Genomic DNA, 18,511 nt, shown 5'->3' with positions numbered 1-18,511 from the left:
CAAAAAAATGTATCGGCCGTTATTTGAAGCGAAGCCATAACCTTCTCATAGAGTTGAGCGCCAACAAGTGCACCGCACAGCTCGAGTCGCGGAATGCTTTGTTTCTTGAGGGGAGCAACTATCGATTTAGAGGTCAGGAGCGCTACCTTGACGCAGCCATTGAATTTCGTTGATCGAAGGTAGACACACGCACCGTATGCGTGATCGGATGCGTCAGTGAAGATGTGGATTTGCAATGATGTTGGTGACGGAGAGAGAACGCAGCGTGGTACCCGAAGCTCGTTGAGGGAGGGAAGTTGAGACTGGTACGATTCCTAACGGGTCTTGAATGTGGGTGGAAGTTCCTTATCCCAGCTCCATGTCTTTCCCTCGTCATCCATGAGTGTCCAAATCGCTTGCATAAAGATTTTTGCTGTTGTTACGACAGGTCCAACAAGTCCAAGTGGGTCGAACAATCGTGCTATGTACGAAAGTGCGATCCGTTTCGTCAAAGCTTCGTAAGATGAGGTTGGGGGAAGTTGAGTTTTGTAGCGAAGAACGTCGGTGGCTGGCTCCCAGTGCAGCCCAAGGGTTTTTATGCACTGATCCCTGTCGAGGTCGACCGATGACTTGAGAGCCCTGTTCTCGGTCGGGACGTTTTCTAGTACCGCTGGTTCGTTTGATGCCCATTTTCTGAGTTCGAAGCCTCCCCTGTTGAGGAGAGCCTCCAGCTGCCTGCGTAGAGTTATTGCTTCTTCCACCGTGTTCGCTCCGGAAAACAAGTCGTCGACGTAAAAGTCCTTACGAAGAACGTTGGCAGCTTCGGGGAAATCGTTCTGCTCGTCATCAGCCAGTTGCTGCAGCACTCGTGTAGCAAGAAACGGAGCGCTAGCGGTACCGTAAGTAACGGTTTTCAGCTCGTATGTTTGTAGAGGAGCTTCTGGTGATGGACTCCACACGATATGCTGCAGGTTGTTGCTTCGTTGGTCTGTTAAAATCTGCCGGTACATTTGTTTGACATCGGCGTTGAGCAGGACCGGGCGGATTCTGGATCGCATAGTGAGCGATCGGAGGTCTTCCTGTACAATGGGTCCGATCATGAGTGCGTCGTTCAAGGATGGTCCATTCGGTGTACGGCACGACGCATCGAAGACCACGCGTACTTTCGTAGTGGTGCTATCCTCTCGTATGACGGCATGATGGGGAAGATGATAAGAAGGATGTTGTAGTTGCTGGTAATCCTGCACAAGTTCCATGTGACCTAGCTGAAGATATTCGTCCATGAAGTCTCGGTACTGATTGCAGAGCTCATCGTTTCGAGCAAGCTGACCTTGCAGAAGATGGAAGCGACGAATAGCCGTACGACGATTGTTGCCTACACAGATAAAAATTCTGAATTTTAATTGTGATGTAAACATTCATTCACGTAAACTTGTATTTCATTTCACGCAACCGAGCAGCTTGTAAACAATGTTGTTTACAAAGATGGGCTTTTGTATACAATATTTGCTACATTGCATGAAATGTGTCAGAACTTTACATGATACATAATGTAAACGTATATGATATGTGACGCTCCATTTATGTGCATTATATTGAACAGAAATTTACACTACTTTTTCGAACTGTGTAGGTTCGCGAGAATGTCTTCCTTCAGAGGCAGAGAAACGATGTAACGACCTTCGGGAGTTCGAGAGACCGTTCGACGAAAGTACTCTTCACATGCAGTTTCCTCCACCGAGTAACAAGTTCTTGAGCTGTCCTCTTCAAGCGACCAGAATTTCTCCATGAGATTGTTCAAATCGGCAACAGTAGCGACGTTGGCAACGATCGGAGTGATTGATGGGCACTGGGTGTTCTTCCCGGAGACGACCCAGCCGAAGTCAGAATTGATGAGAGTAGGCAGACCAGGACCAAGTTGGATTCTACCCGAGACTTTGAACAATTCAAAGAAGACTTCCGCACCTAGAATAAGATCAATTGGGCTGGTTCGACAAAAAGCAGGATCTGCTAGTTGAATACCAGGTGGAATCTCCCAAGACGATGTGTCGACAGCAGCTGACGGCAAATCGATTGCGACTTTCGGCAGCACGAGAAATTCAACGGTGGTGTTATAGTCGCAAATACGAGATCGGATTTTCGAGAGGAACTTGAAGCGCGATTCCATGGAAGATTGTCCTATTCCGGCGATAGGAATGTGGATTCGCTTACGGCGGACCTTGACAAGTTGCGAAAACGTTTCTGTGGCGAAGCAACATTCACTGCCTGAGTCTAGCAGCGCTCTAGCAGCATGTTCCGTCCCATTATCGTCGACTACGATGACTACAGCTGTGGCGAGCAGAACTCTTTCGTGTCCGTGTCCAGCGGAAGCGTAACTGACCTGCTCGTTGAGGGTTGCTGATACTGAAGCGGATGGTTGTTCGATTGATTGTTGGGTTGAATTCTCCTTCGGGTGAGGCATGTCAGCAACTTTCAAGCTAGTTGCAGCGGAACCTTGGCAAAGCTGAGTGTGATGGTGACCTCTACATTTGTGACAAGTGCTCGAAGACGGACATTCCTTGGCCATATGTCCCTTACGCAGACAGTTACGGCACAATTGGTGACGACGAACTTCTCTATCCTTCTCCTCAGCGCTCAATTTTGAAAAAAAACATACATTGGTACAGAGGGTGATGATCCGAGCAAGCAACACACTTTCGTTGGTTGGTTGGACTTGCTCCGTGACTGGCAACCACTCGTTGAACCGGTTTCTTGGAGAAGTTGATCGGTGATGGAGTCTCGGTGGTCTTTCCGATAGTTTGAAGAACCGAAACTCGGCGTTGAATGAACGTCGTTAGATTCTGGAACGATACGGCGTTGAGTGTCGATGCGTGTTCTTCCCAATCCCTCCGGGTAGTGGGATCTAAACGGATGCTCAGCATGCGGATCAGCAGAATGTCCCAGTATTCCGTTTTCTCCCCGAGCTGATGAAGGACTTTCACATTGGCTTCGAACTTTTCGACCAGCGAGTGAAGCTCCGAAGCGGACTCTTTTTTAACGGAGGGAAATTCGAACAGCGAGTCGACGTATGACTGCTTTAGGCGTACGGGATTCTGGTAGTGGTCCAATAGCAGATTCCAGGCGACCTGGTAATTGTTGGCACTAATAGCGATAGTTTGCACGAGCTTCAAAGCATCCCCAGAGAGCGACGAGCGAAGATAATAAAATTTCTGGATGTTCGACAGTTCGTGCGAAGAGTGGACCAACGAAACGAAGAGGTCGTGGAAGTTCAACCATTGGTCGAGATTTCCGGCGAAAACTGGCAGTTTTATGTCGGGCAACCTTACATGCGACGACTTAGGGCTTTGCGTGTTTAAAGAAGAAGACGAAGAATTGCGTGGCGACGTTGGTTCATTTTTATTGACGGCGAGCAGGAATCCCTTCACCCTGAAGTAGGACGTCTCGAATTCAATACGTTCCTTTAAGTGAGCTTCGATGGCCGCTTCATCCAGCGTTTCGAGCTCGGCTTGCATGGCATTGAAATCGTTCCAGATGGCCACAAGGTGATCCAACCGGACGAGAACCTCGTGAGCACCAGTATCCTCCTGGTAGCCATCGACGAACGACTTGATAAGTCCGAACGAGGTTAGGAGGCTCTTCTGCCTCGTCTTCAGCGATTTAATTCGCCGCTCGTTCGACATCGGGTAGGAATGTGTTGAAGGGTTGAGTCGGATCTGAAAGCCACAGACCGCGCAGCTCAAAAGGGCAATGAATAGCAAGATTGGAAACCTAATTACCTGATATCAGGCAAGCAATGCCTTGTATTTTTATCCAATCGTTGCTAGGAGCAAAAGAACCTAGATGTGGAGCGGGTAACCTCAACCTGGTGCGGCACGTGGTGTATACTCTCAGTAGGGCAGGCGGATGACCGGAGTTCGACGGTATCCGGTTCGAAGGACCACTTTGTCGGTAGCACAAAGATGAGCAACAGAACGGCGATGATGAGGTATGATGCAGGTAAGTATCAACTTTCCCTATCTTTCCAGGTTGCGGTTTTCGTTCAGGTACGTTCAATAATTTCACTAACACTTTCTTCTCCCTTTCACGTATCCACTACTATTTATTACTAACTTTTCCTAATAATACATCCAGTTCACTTTTTATTCATACAAAATTCTCTAGCAATCAATTCTTCACCTTGTTTACGTTTCACAACGATGACGATTCAGCAAGCAAGAGCCCACACCAACGACGAATCGAGCTTTTTATATCCGCGGGGTGATCGGAAGTTCTTTTTCCACCATGTTGCCATTTCCGAAGGGCCGTTAACGTCAATGGTTGTCGGAGTCGGTCGACCTATCAATGTTCGAGGGGATCGGCGATGTCCACGTTGCAGGTTGACATGTAGGTGGTTCTGCGATGATCTTTCGTGATGAATAATGATGATGCACGAACACTGTTTATCACACTACCAATCGTTTCCAGGGTTTGTTTAGGTAAATCCCAAAAGTTTGATTGGCTGCGTCCGCGTCGTGCTTTTCACATTTGCAATACGCTTTACCATGAAGTCGATCGGGGTTGCTCTCTCCTGTATAGAAACTATTTACACTCGTGCATTCGAAATCATTACAATTCACTACGAAATTAATCTATAGCATAAAACGCCCCTAGAAGCTATTTAAGCCACAGCCAGAAAGACCACTTTAGTTGTTCTCGTCACGCTGTCTGCCTTTGCCAAGTGGCTTTTTACCATCGCAGAAATGCAAAATAAAACGTGATTTAACCTCTTCTAATTGGTTGTTAATGGATTTTAATGAAAGCTATTTTTTTAAATCCCCACCCCACTGATGAACAAAATGCTGAAGAGTAATTTTTCTCTCCTTTTCATGACAGAGAGCGTATTTACCCGTTTATGAATAAACCATACTTTATCCATTAAATGAGGTGTGGCACTTTTCTCAGAAATAGGTTTTTTTTACCCATTAATGGGTATTCCCGAAACACCGTAAACGCCATTGGCTTCTGGTCTAAGCCTGTCGTTAGCCGCTGGAGGTGGGCATCAAAGACTTGTTTTGTTCCCGGGTCAATGGTTTTGTCAGCGTGGGGCAATTTTAGGTGCATGAACCAGAATAAAGGAATAGTTTTAATTTATCTTATGTAGTTTTTATTTTATTGGACTTGGCACAATGATCGGCCATCGGACATCCGACGAAAGAGGAGGACGGTCAGGACTCGAAGCTGGACGGTGGATGATGCAGATCGCACAAATGTTCATGCCATTTATTTTGCGTGCTCTTGCTTGCGGAATAGAGACCGACCGAAAATGAAACAATAATTAAGAAAACCAAAATGCTCGACAAACAACAACAAACTTTCCCCTACAAGATGATGCCATTGATTTGCGTGGGCGGCCTTAGGTTTGCTAGGAAAGTCTTAAAAAGTTTTGTTTACCACAGCTAAAAGGCCCTTGGTCGATTATGTATAAAAATCTTTTGAAAATTGGAAGTTCGAAGTCAATATTTTTCTGGCCCTCGTCTAGGCGGGAAGCTACACAATTCTGAAAGGGCCTGCCTCCCTGGGCACCTTCATTAGCTACGCCAATGGCAATTTGACCAAGTGAAATCACGGACCGAACTGAATTGTCACCATATAATTGTCTTAATGCCTTACATGTTCTAGTCGTTAAATGTACATCTAATGCCTAGCTGGTTCTCTGGTAGCTACGTTACGCTTTATGGCTGAACGGGCGTACACAGTTTTCGTGTAGTAGGTAGAATACCTACTGGGAAAGCTTCGAAGGATGCAAATAAATTAAGTTAAGTCCAGAAATAGATACGTGGTCTGTTCGGGAATGAAAGTGTTTGTTTGTACACCTACGCTAAAATTAATGCTTCTAGCACAGACAACGTTCACTGTTGCCGAATAAGATGAAGATAACCTAGTCTGGCGATTCAATTTAATATAGTATGGAAATAATAAATTGAATTCGGTGACACCGAAAAGGTAATGTATCAATTTAAATGCAGAAATTGTAGCATACGAATAAATGGCTTTTATTACAGAATGTAGAGATACGATACACAATATCAGTGCTATTCATAGCAAAGAGTGTACATACTTGTTTAATATCATGCTTTAATCATGTATTTTAATAACTTAATAATCATCACTGGTAAAAGGCTGGACATAGCGCACCTATACTGATCCACTCTTTGGAGGGTGCATCCTATTTGAGTGTCTGTTCTTCATGTTAGGAGCAGCTCAAAATGGATAACAGTGCTAGGCACGATAGTCCTCCGGCGAGATTGTTGATGCAGGTCCCACAAGTGAGCCGTGAAAATCAGCATTACAGGAAGCAAACAATGCAATCATCACTTATAATTCAGCAATGTTAGCGGTGAGGGAAGCATGCAAACAATAACAAGATTGCAGAGAGTATCTTCATCGGCTACCGCATGCAACAAACTGTACGCTATGAAATCTCAAAGAGGTGGAAATTTATGCTGAAACTGTAAACATATTTACATGCTACTTAATAGTTTAACACTCGCAACATGATGACACAGCAGATGCATGTACAGGAATTCTTGCATGATGCTGTTGAAATTTTGCTTCACATAGAATAAGTTTTCTATCTCCGAAACATAACATATGTCTTTAACAATAAATGAAAAATGTTGCCTGTTCTGCAATAGCTCGGGAATGAGCTTGCATTACAAAAATATACTTGACGTCTATTTTTAAAAAATTCAATCATTGATACATGATACAAACGATTATTGTACTTCGTCAATTCTATTCAACGTTAATAAAATCGAGGCAATCATCGTTCGGATGAAATCATTTCAATTATTTTTACTCATTCCATTATCGTGCAAATCCAACAAGTTTTCTCTGTCCTGTAGATTTTCATTCAGTAGCAAGAAGGCATACTGTTCATGTGGAACTGACTTATCATATGGACTGTTGTTGGGAGCTTGGTAAGCATCACAGAGTGTATTGTGTGAACCAGACAAAGAAATATAAAGCAAATAATCTTTTGAAATCATCGAACAACAGGACGCATTCAGTTGCTGTGATGCTTGATTGAAAAATCAAAGACGTTCTACCGAATGTCATGTCACAGACATGGATGTTTAAACTACAAGGAATCACGTAAAAAGGTACAGTGAGGAAAGTGGGAACAGATAATCGTGCAATTGATCTTTGAGTTACGTTAAATGCAGCTAAATGAGCTATGCTGAATGTAGCTATTCAATAATAATTTTCACTTTTAGAATTAGATTAAATTGGATAAGGCCATGAAGAACCGCATATTCTTTATTTGTCACTACAGTCCCACATTTGCTGCTAGGTCGACATGGCATACGCGGCTGACAGCCAAATATCTTAGCTTGTTAGTTCTGATGTGGTTTTTTTTTTAGTTTTTATGATAAATAAAATTAAATATAGTGAAATGGACACCTTTAAAAACGTACTTTTGCTACTATATATGGCACTTAACTTAACAGCACAATTTAATCAAACAAATCATTAATGTTATCTATACTTTACTCCAGGAGTTCAACAAACATATTTTAGTCATCATTTTCTGTATATTAAAGATATTTGTATCAATGCACATTATTCAATGTTGGCCCAATGTTATACCGTCTTACGGAAGTGCTTTCATATTTGCCTGTAACAACAATGGATCCTCTCAATTAGTATTGCACAATAGCGGCATGAAATGTTCCATTAAAGTTCCACATTTGCTTTCTTTACTGCATTGTCCCGATGGATCCATTCAAATTAAAGATTTTCACTTCCTTTCTTTGCTGAGTATTTCCCCTGTGTGTGTGAATTCTTTTCTTCCCTATGTACGTATAATAACAATCTCTTGTAATGAAGTCACCCATGGGTATAAAAGTATCAACATAGAACGAGGAAGCCTGATTTTCTCCACTACAGCATTATTTCAGCAACCCAAGGAGAGCAGCACTCCAGCTGGTGTGCACTTATTTAGGTTTAATTACAAAAACATCCTTCGGCACTGTATCGAAAAAACGGTCATACCTACTACTACGGAATTCAATTTACAGGATTACTTTGGCATCCTGCTGTGGAGCTGGGAACATGTTGTTTTTAATCTCGGCTAGCAATCATTGCTAGGTTTCACTATCGAAACGGTTGTGAAACAACGGTCAATGCTGTAGGTAAGCTCCGGTTGCGATGGAATAGAGAAGTGCCTAAGGAAATATGCAACCATTCATTGTGTGGCAAGTTTTTATAGCTTTTGTTATTGTTGGTAGTAGGTTGACCGGGATGACCACGTAGACCGATATTGGATTTTCGTTTTGCTTCAATACGGCTTAATAAATCAACAAGAATGGATATGCCTCGCATTTTGCGTAGCCAGCGACATACGTATTAATTGAACTTCTTTGGAATACAGCTGTATTCGTTCAGTACATGGTATTAAAAAGGATTATGTATTTAATACGTCACACTCTTAGAGGGAAGCGCATGTAAGATTCATGCAATGCTTTAGGAATAAAGTGACGAAGGGGGATAATTTTTTTTCAAGGCAATGGCTCATTAAAATCATGAAAAACTAGTAAGCTTGAGCTTGACAATCGTTCATACATTTTTATTTTTATTTGTATGGACCGTACACACTCGCCAAAACTCCCTCCTAAAGTGTCTTCGTGGTTTGTGAGCAGCATCCTAGATGATCGTACATTTCGTAGTTGCTACTCTGTGATTGACAAGGATCAGTAAAATAGCAAATGAATGGGGTTTGAGATGTACTTATATAGTCTAAATGTTTATTACTTAATATGGTCCATCGGCCACGTTCTTACAATCGTTGGAGAAAGAAAGGATTTTTAATTAGACATCAGTTATCACTAGATATCAAATACATTTCTGCATGTTCACAGCTGTCACGAGAAGCAATATTTTTTTTTCAGTTAGAACGTTGAATTAGAGCTGAAATCACTTTGGAAATGTATGCGATCTTCTAAACCATGGTAAGAAAACGATGTGACCCTATCAACGGAGTAATGTGAAGGGGCTTGGGATGGAACACACGATATTCTGCTCTGTATGCAAAATTGGTCATCATTAGGCCACCAAACCCCTTTCATCATAAGAATCCATATTCACATAAAATGACGTCCAGGAATGAATGTCATATTCTTTCCCCAAAAAATATCATTATATTCCGTGCCCGTCTGACGGAGTTCTGTCAATAGCGTTTTTCTACAGTATCTTCTACCACCATAACGAAAAATGATCAATATAACTGATACCGATATATTCTGCTCAATAAGCATAAACCTGGTGGCCTAGTGGCCAACTTCTATGCTTTTTGAGCAGAGAATAATCGGCCAAATTTAAAGTATAATGGTACAATAGAACACTTTTGAATATTTTAGGAATCGGTCAACTAGTTCAGGAGACATTCACGAATCAAGATCCGAAAAACATGGGTTTTGGAAACTCGTCGTTTTTGTATGCAACCACTCAACTAAATTGGACGCAGTAACTAAAAAATCGAAGGTTTCTTGGTTCTATAGAATGTCTTTGAATATTGTTAGAATCGGTCAACTGGTTCCCGAGATATGTCCGGAACATGTTCCGATTTGTATGGGTTATGTAACTAAATATGACCTGAAATGAATTAAACCCATAACGTGACACATCAAATGACATGAGAGATATAAAACCAGTTTAATGGAAGTACCTAGTATCACACTTGCCACATCCGCCCATGTTCCGGTTCCCCCGGAGAAGTGGTAAATTTCTGACTATGGTTTTTTTTTTTTTTGTTTATTAATTTATTTGATAAGGCTCAACCGAATTAACTTTACAGAGCCGAGGATTCTTGGTCACTATACAATACATCTTAAAACTATAGTCAAAAGGTACAACACAATAAACACTTTATCTTCCGCTATCCAAAAAGCCTTCTCCATCAGAACTGGAGCCGCTTCCAGTAGTTTCATTGTATGGCAAATTGTTGTACGCCAACGAGGGTCAGAGCGCGTCCATTGCAGCAATGGACGCAAAACGTGGTCAGCACTCACACACTCATCACGAAACGGTTGCTTTCTAAAGTCGACGACGCATCGACCGAAAGAACTGCTGATGAAGAACAATGAGGAGGACCACACTGCCGAGAAAACAGACGATCGCGTAGCACACATCGAGAGTGGCCTGCTTTTGTCGACAGCCGAGTGAACACTCATCTGACTATGGTTAAAACCCATTATATCATTCCTCAAATTACATGAGAATTCAAAATCCAGTTCAATGATAGTCATTAATAGTGCCCATCCAGCCATGTTCCGGTACCCCCATTATACAATGCCTCAAATAACTTGTTAATTAAAAAACAGTTCAATTGTAGTAATTTGGAGTGCCCAGGGCCACAGTAGTGGTCACATCCGGCCATGTTCCGGAAACCCCCGGGAAAGAGGCCACTTTCTGCCTATGGTCATAATCCATCATGCGATACCTGAAAATCACAAGCGAATTCATCTATCACCTCACATCATTCTAGATTAACAATAGAAAATCAGCATTTGTAAAAAAAACCGTTCTCAGCCCTTTCCTCACAAAGCGTAGGCCACCCACGCATACAAGGAAGCAATGATGTCTAATCGGAATAAGCTCTGTTGCAACTCATGCAAGTTGAATAAAAGCTTCTCAACAAACATCATACAACATCATTAGTTCAATGGTTGTGTTTGAATAAATTCTCCAGATTTGTGTGAACAAAGCATGAGCAGAAGTTGAGGGGTTAGGCCAGTGTAGAAACCGAAAAAAGGGTAAGATTCGTGATTTGTTTCTGGCGAACAGAAACATTTTGAAAGAATGAGGTGATCAGCATTTTATTGAAAATATTTTAAATTTTTTTTTCCAAAATTTTGGTTTTTGAAATGTGCAGCGAGGTGGCGCTGACGTCAATCTATCCAGCGGGACAAACTTAACTAATTTTTAAGTTGATACGTGTTTTGGAATCTGTAATTCATTTTTAACGTACATGTACCTCTTATTTTCACTTAAATGCTTATACTAAACATTTTTAATCGGTTTATATGTATATGAATTCGGGGCACGGAATTGGATTTCTCGAAAACTTAAGCTCGATTTCATATATAAAAAATATTATACTTAAGTACATTCTAGCCAATTTGAGGACCAAAAACAGTTTTTTTTTTTAATCCTAATTTTGAACAAAACCATTAATTTCATAAATAATTATGGAGACGCACGGTGCTGCTTGGAAAAATCCATCATGAGAAATGCCTTGAAAACTTTCTGATTGGTCATGACCAACGTACCTAACTGGAATTCATTTTCTATTATAATTTACCAGAGGTTTAAATAAAAATTAATATTATTTTAAAAATTCCACTTTTTTATTATACGTTATTGAAAACCTGATCAAATGATCAGATATCTTTCAGAAACTATTCCTGGATATCCCTTAAATGCTTTCTAATTGATCATGACCAACGTACCTTACTTTAATTCACTTTCTGATAGAATTTAACAGTGATTTAAATAAAAATAAAAATTATTTAAAAAATTCAATTTTTTCGATGATACATTAGAGAAAACCTGATCAAATGATCAGATATCTTTCAGATCTAAATGAGTCGTAAACCTTGGCTTCAGATACATAATAAATAGTAGAGGGAATTAACCCGGACACGCTTTAATTGCACAGGCTTACAACTTTCTGCTCAGGAAGTGCTATTCAAACATTAATAGATAGAGACATGCACGCGTAACGTTTCAGTAAGGGAAGATGCATAAATGGTGTAGCATTTGAGGTTGGTGCTTCATCCAACGTTAACAAAAGTTAAACGTCTGTTTACGTTGGATGAAGCTCTAACTTTTGACCCCCTCCCCCTTGTAGCGTATATTTCTACATGGTTGGTCCTCCTAAAAAGCTACGTCATTTATGCATCTTCCCTAAGTAAATGCAAAGAAGCCTTATTGTTTGCGATGTCAATATCAAAGGTAAATTTCAATGCATTAGATTCTTACTTTCTATGGCATTTATTTTGGATTGACAGATATTGTTAAGGCAGGAAGAGAACTTCACGTGTCGTTGTATGCGACCATTGAACCATCTTAAAGAAATTTTGATTCTCCTGGTACTTTTGAAGTCGATTTCATACCGAGGAAGGTTTTTTTTTCTCTGCTTCTACGCGGTGGTGCTGTCGCAATGCAAACCTTAGAGGAGCTTGGGCTGGTGCCATAACGGCGACATTATGGTCACATTTATTAATATTAAATTCAATAAAATAACAAATAGTGCAATAAATAAGGCATGCTACGGCACCCCGAAAGGCATATTCAATAATGATAATAAATTTTTATTATTTTCTGGCTGCTGCTTGAAACAATATTTGTCACGCCGTTGGCGTTCTTGTGCAGCTGTCTGCCACGGAAGATTTCCCAGCAAAATTGGAACGAATGTTTATGGCATGCTTTTCTCAGCCCGTTTCGGATCTGGTTCGGTGGTTTTCTTGGTTATTACCTACCTCAAAACGGAGACTTCCTTTTTTTCAGTTGCTCCTTGCCAGAATTGAAGTTGTTTGTTTGGAGAATGTTTTTGGGGTATTGTAAGGGATTGTCAATTATGCTAGTAAAAGCCTTCTCACTGATTGTTACTAATGTGTGACACAATAATATCCAAATGAAAGGTACTATGGTCCCGTTGAACGTTATTGGATTTTTTTTTGGAATCGTTCAACCGGTTCCGCAGATATAGCCGGAACATGTTCCGGTAAGTGTGAATCGTGTCAAACCCATCATTCGACTCCTCAAGTAACATTAGAATTCATCTTTTTATCTATCAAAATGTTCATCACGGAATACGGAAAAATTTACGACAATCTCATTACTTAGATAGACAGACAAACCAATGCAATAGTTACTCACTCATCAAATTTCGAAGTTCTCTTCCATACTACAGCATAAGAAATTTAAGAATTTGCAAATTGGATACATCAGTAGCTCCCATTTAAACTGTCAATTTAAATATGAGCATGTGTTATGTACAAACATTTGAAAATTGTAAGTGTCAATATTGTAAATAATTAACATTTATTAATCCAGCGTGCATGATCATTTTATTTTTTATTTACGTTGAAGCAAATTAAGTCGCATGGAAATTTATTTTGCTGACATCGGGCGCCAATGACCAACGCAGTAACAACCAACATAATTAATTTGATATTCATTACTGATTTTAATTATTGCAAAAGTAGCAATTATTTCAATCTATTATCGGAGGTGATGCATCCTAGGATATGGGTTTGGGAAGGTTGTATTCTCTCACGCAGTCAGCTTCCAATTCATGTAATTAAAATCATTGCGATTATTATGCTGCAACGATAATGAGCTTCCGTGTTATACTCATTCAACTGCCTAGAGATAATTCATACTTGTGTGGTGTAGAGTGCTAATTGTTATGAAAAGTGTATATAGCTAGGTTAGGATAAATAATATAGCTATGACGATTTGTTGTGGGTACGTTTCGCTATGGTTTGCTTGGCATTGGGAGTAATATATGGTACTAAAGATTTGCATTTGCTGAATTTAAATTAATATATTTTTAGACAAGTTCATCAAATTATTGAAATAAAGTAATCTTAAACTAACTCTACTATTTTTTGGATATGTTATTGCATAGATTCAGGAATCACTATGACAAATTAACTACTTTAGGACGTTTTGGATTTTTTCTCGATCGATTTATGGTCGCCCAGAGCCCATATTTATCAGAAACATAAGCGTTCCTTATAACTAAATCCTGTGCATCCTCAGTGGCGCATAGAGCAAAAGCGTAAGATTTCCATCCTGTGCAATTAGGGCCTTAGCCTAGTCGGTAAATGCACGGCATTACCAAGCTGGAGCCGGCGGGGATTCAATTTCCGGTCTTTGGGCTTTGGGGCTAGAAATTTACTTGACTTCCCTGGCCGCACTATCATTGTGCTTCGAGATCTAGTTGTGCGGCAACCAAAAATGTTGTTTGAAATCGGTTGATGCGCATGCTGTTTTAATGGCTACTAAAATATCGAGTTTGAAACTATGGTGAAATTGAAGACAGAGAGTAATAGTATTAATGCTAGGTTACCGGACCCTTCTCAGGAAATTCTTAGGGCTTTATGTAGGCGAAATAATTGGGATCATTTTCAGGTTCCTTCCATCTATTTATCCCCATTCGTGTCCATGCATCACACATCACACATAATTTTCACACAAAGTTCTTCGTATATATAAAATTTAACAAAATGTAAGCCGAGGCTAATTGATCACTTAATGCTATGTAAATATAAAAATAAATTTCTACTTTAAATAAAATGAACAAACTGATGGTTATAAAATCATTAGAGTCATGAGGTCTCTATTGATCTGAATGATTACTTATCATATTGTGTGTTTTGTTAGGATATTTTTGAAACCTCATACTGGAAAATATTTTTTTTCCTTGATTTGTTTTCCGTCGATCTTGTTTTCCGTGCTGAGCACCAATGCTACCGACGCCAGCATTGCAGCTCCTACACCTGGACCCTACCTATCGACCCATCAATTCATGAACCGGTGACCAACGGCTTTACTTCCCTTCCGAAGTAAGGCGTGATCAGGGATGTTATGTCTCAGAACATCCCAGCGGTGCCGACTGGGATTGAACCCAGGCCTGCTGGAGTGAGAGGAAATCACGCTTACCACTACACCACCGGCGCCGCTATTGGAAAATATTAATGTGGGGTGAAAATGATCAAGCCCCCCAATTTACTTTGAAGTAAATTTCTAGTAACAGTTTTTATTAAATTTGGGTTCCTTGAATCCGAATCAGATGCTAAAATATTTTTTTCTTCCTTTGTTTTGATTTCCGTCCTACCGACGCGACGCCAGGGAGGCAACACCTGGACCCTACCTATCGACCCATTAATTCATGGACCGGGGACCAACGGCTTTACTTCTCTTCAGAGATTTTATGCCTCAGAAAATCCCGACAACGCCAATTGGGATTGAACCCAGGCCCTTTGGGGTGTGAGGCAGTCACGCATACCACTACAGCACTGACCGCTATGCTAAAATCCTTGTGCAAAGAGTATGTTCGGCAGAAATTCCAATTTTTTTTCTTAAATTCCAGTGATGCGCCTAAATGTAGGCAATTTATTTAAAATTCACTATATGTATTTCACAAGAAAACCATTAATTTCTCAATATTGAAATACCGTATTTCACCGTATTTCTTTTTATATAATTCAGATTCATTGACACTTGAATGAATGAAAAATATCACTTTCCAATTACACAATCGTTGCAACCCTACGACCATTTGTTTGAATGCTTATATTGTACATCAATTAGATAAAATATAAATTTATGCAATAAAATAAACATTTTTGTTATGAGAAACTCGTTAAAGCGATCGTTGTAGTCTATCAAAATTTCTCTTAATATCTATCACTGAATATTTCCTTCATGACATCTAAAAATGCAACCTATAATAATTAATTTCACCCTGGTGATCAATTTGCCCCCGGATTATGGTATCTAAAGCTCTACTACAGCTCATGCATAAAACACATTATAATCTGTTGTGGCTCTACTGAAGTAAATCATTTTAAACGAGTCAGAACTGACTGCCGTATCCTAATAAAACTATAATTGTCGTTCCCTTAATGCTGCAAACTTAGAAAAAATCCTGTAAATTTAGGCGCTTTGAGACTGACATATGCAAGCGTCAATTACATGACATGTTTATTAACGACTCATCCTTTATGTGAAAGATGGATTCCGTCACGTGTAAAATTAGTTATTTCTAAGTGTGTAGACGATTACTGCAGTGACGTAATTATTTCCGATCATCCGTGATCGTTATCTCAAGCTCATATTATATACTGTTATCGATCCGTAGTAGTGTTACTCGTAAGAGAGGAGAGATGCTCCGATTGCATGGAGTGAACATTGGGGGAGAAAATACACACTAGCTACACAGAAGAAAAAAAGTTGTTGAATATTACATCCAAACTGCTACAACCAGGTCAATCCATCGGTTGTGTAATATAACGTTGTACGATGTACATCGATTTTGCGAACAAAATTACATACATTGATGTAATATTGTATCTGCTTTTTGCTATTACATCATTATTTCATACATCAGCTTGAATTACATTGATCGATATTACATTTTTTTCTGTGTACCAGTGTTGGGAAAATATCAAAAAATCAAATCTCACCAACGCCCAAGATCACGCTTGATTTTCGTAGACAAAAATCAACAAGCAAACAACTGCGGTTGATTTGCAAGCTGTGATATCGCAGCTTGGAATATCAAGCTAACAAAACTCACCTACAGGAAATCTCACCAAACTGTGGTGAGATTGACCTTAATAATTTTTGCTTTACACCCGAATGCAACCGAAACTTCCATAACGGCTTCCAGTAGTCCCTTCGCGTCTGCCATCGGTGAAGATTAAAAAGAGATAGCAAACTATGCTTTCTCTTTCTAAGAAAGAAGGGAGAGTTGACTGTATTTGCTATCATAATATCAGATTACGCGTATTGCATCTTGACGCAAATAACCTTGCCAGTAAATTTCCCCCTCAGACCCAATGCTATGCCACCTTCAACAATTGATAGTAACTACTTCTTACACATGGCAGTATGTTGATGATGATGATGGTGGTCTCACCTCATACCCCTACAATGGTTTGAGCTGGACGATTTATCTTTAAGATAATTAAATATGACATTTTAACCAGGTTAGCACAAAATCAAACTGGTTACAGATACAGATATAAATTCCCTCTAGAGTTTACAGTGGCTTCACAGCGATATAAATGTGGAAAAGCTCAGGCGTCCACCTCTTAGTTCGCCTTTTTGTCCACCTAAAATATTCATAAGTATTACAAGCAATCAAGAGTTAATGAACAATCAACAAAGCATCCTATTACACTAGCAACCCCGCAATCTGATGCTATCATAATTTTCAGCAAAGTCATGAATGCTCACGAACCCCCAACATTTGCTAGAAAACTTACTACTAACTCAAGGTATCTTCCAAATAAGCTTGAAAATTGCATTGTTTTTGTTAAATTTTAAATTCAGTCCTCTATATCCATAATTCGCGCGCGAGGCTTAAACCTTTGTAGACTACTTTTTTTTAATCTTCTACTATTAAATCAAATATTATAAATCCATCATCATCATCGTGGCAAACAGAAATAGTTTCTGCAGTGCTACAATAATTATTAAAAAGTCGTTATGACAGCTATCCATATAAAATAATCCGTTAGAGATAACTTGGTCAAGATACATAATTTGTCAATTGATAAAAAAAAATCACTGGATAACTGTTCAAAAGACAATTTCAACGTGTGAAATGCTGTGTCGTTTAAATTCTTTAAGTGTTGCTGAACGTTTGATATGTCTTGGCATCGTATTGAAAACATTTATTCCTTTAAAATATAATGAATTTTGCGAAGCACAAGTGAAGAAATGTGGTGTTCTTATTTCAACCGCGTTTCTAGTATTTCTAGTTGTAAGATCACTAGTATACTACTGTTTCACAGCACACTGCCAAATATGAGAAGAAGCTTATAGCTGGAAGGTGAAGTTTCACAACGTGAATATTAAAAATAGCAGCTAGCTAAAACAGTTGAAGTTGGTACTTCGTTCCATAGCCCAGAAGAAATCGCTGGTAGAACGAAACTAACCCAATTATTGTGGCACAGTCGCACAGTAGGTAGCTTGCGAAATGAAGCAGCCACCACTGATGCTTATGTTATTGTGGATTATCTACATGCAACCCCACATGTGGTCTGTTACAGTTTATTCTTGTGTTTTGGCTTTCATTACGTTATAATGGTGTTGGTGAGTTTCATGGAATAGGAAACAAACCATTTTTCGGCGCCGGTGGTGCAGGGGAGAGTGTGACTGCTTCTCACCCCAGTGTGACTAGGATCAATCCCAGCCGAAGTTGGTGGGAGTTTTCAGAGGCATAAAAATCTCTGGTCCCGTTTTCCTTCGGAAGGGGAAGTATAACCGTTGTTCCCGGCCCATGTGACTTGTAACCAGTTGTTTACAATCCGTGGATTTTCGTTTGTATGAGTTGTTGTTGTTTGGAAAATTCACGTATTTTAATTTAAAAGACAGAAGGCAACACACAGCAGCGAGAGGGTTAGTACCGCTGCAAAAACACTCGAACGATACTAAAGGGAGGACAATCGTAGTCTTAAGCTAAAAATGGAGAATGATCGGCAAAAAGCATGCGAGTGGCCATGTTGTAAAAGAAACAAACCTTCCAATCGGCAGAAGTAATCAGGCGTCCGTGTAGACCGGTATCGTGAAGTGTAGTGCATATACAATAAACCCCCCCCCCCCCCCCTTGTGAGGGTTTGGGCTGGAAAGCCTACCTCCGTTCAGGTAATTGATTTTTATTATCCTGACGGAAATTTCCCTGCCTGAATTTGATAATTCTCAGGACTTCTTGTGCTCTTGTGCTCTTGTGCTCTTGTGCTTTTGTACAACA

The 18,511-nt window shown here is 40.0% G+C and overlaps 1 protein-coding gene across 1 annotated transcript; it reads right to left on the bottom strand.

Moving 5' to 3' along the window:
• Positions 1-314: 314 nt before the first annotated feature.
• LOC135707774 (uncharacterized) lies at positions 315-3,659 on the bottom strand. The gene is made up of 4 exons (XM_065229659.1): positions 2,636-3,659; positions 2,002-2,382; positions 1,606-1,944; positions 315-1,354 (listed from the first exon to the last, which is right to left on the bottom strand). The coding sequence occupies exons 1-4, from the start codon at positions 3,657-3,659 to the stop codon at positions 315-317; spliced, it is 2,784 nt and encodes a 927-aa protein (XP_065085731.1).
• Positions 3,660-18,511: the final 14,852 nt, after the last annotated feature.

This window comes from Ochlerotatus camptorhynchus, unplaced genomic scaffold (genome assembly GCF_037179485.1).
Source record: "Ochlerotatus camptorhynchus isolate MF236.1 unplaced genomic scaffold, CSIRO-AGI_Acam_v1.1 ptg000025l, whole genome shotgun sequence".
Taxonomy (NCBI): domain Eukaryota; kingdom Metazoa; phylum Arthropoda; class Insecta; order Diptera; family Culicidae; genus Ochlerotatus; species Ochlerotatus camptorhynchus.
The sequence above is the reverse complement of the archived record's forward strand: the minus strand, read 5'-3'. Positions and strand labels throughout refer to the sequence as shown.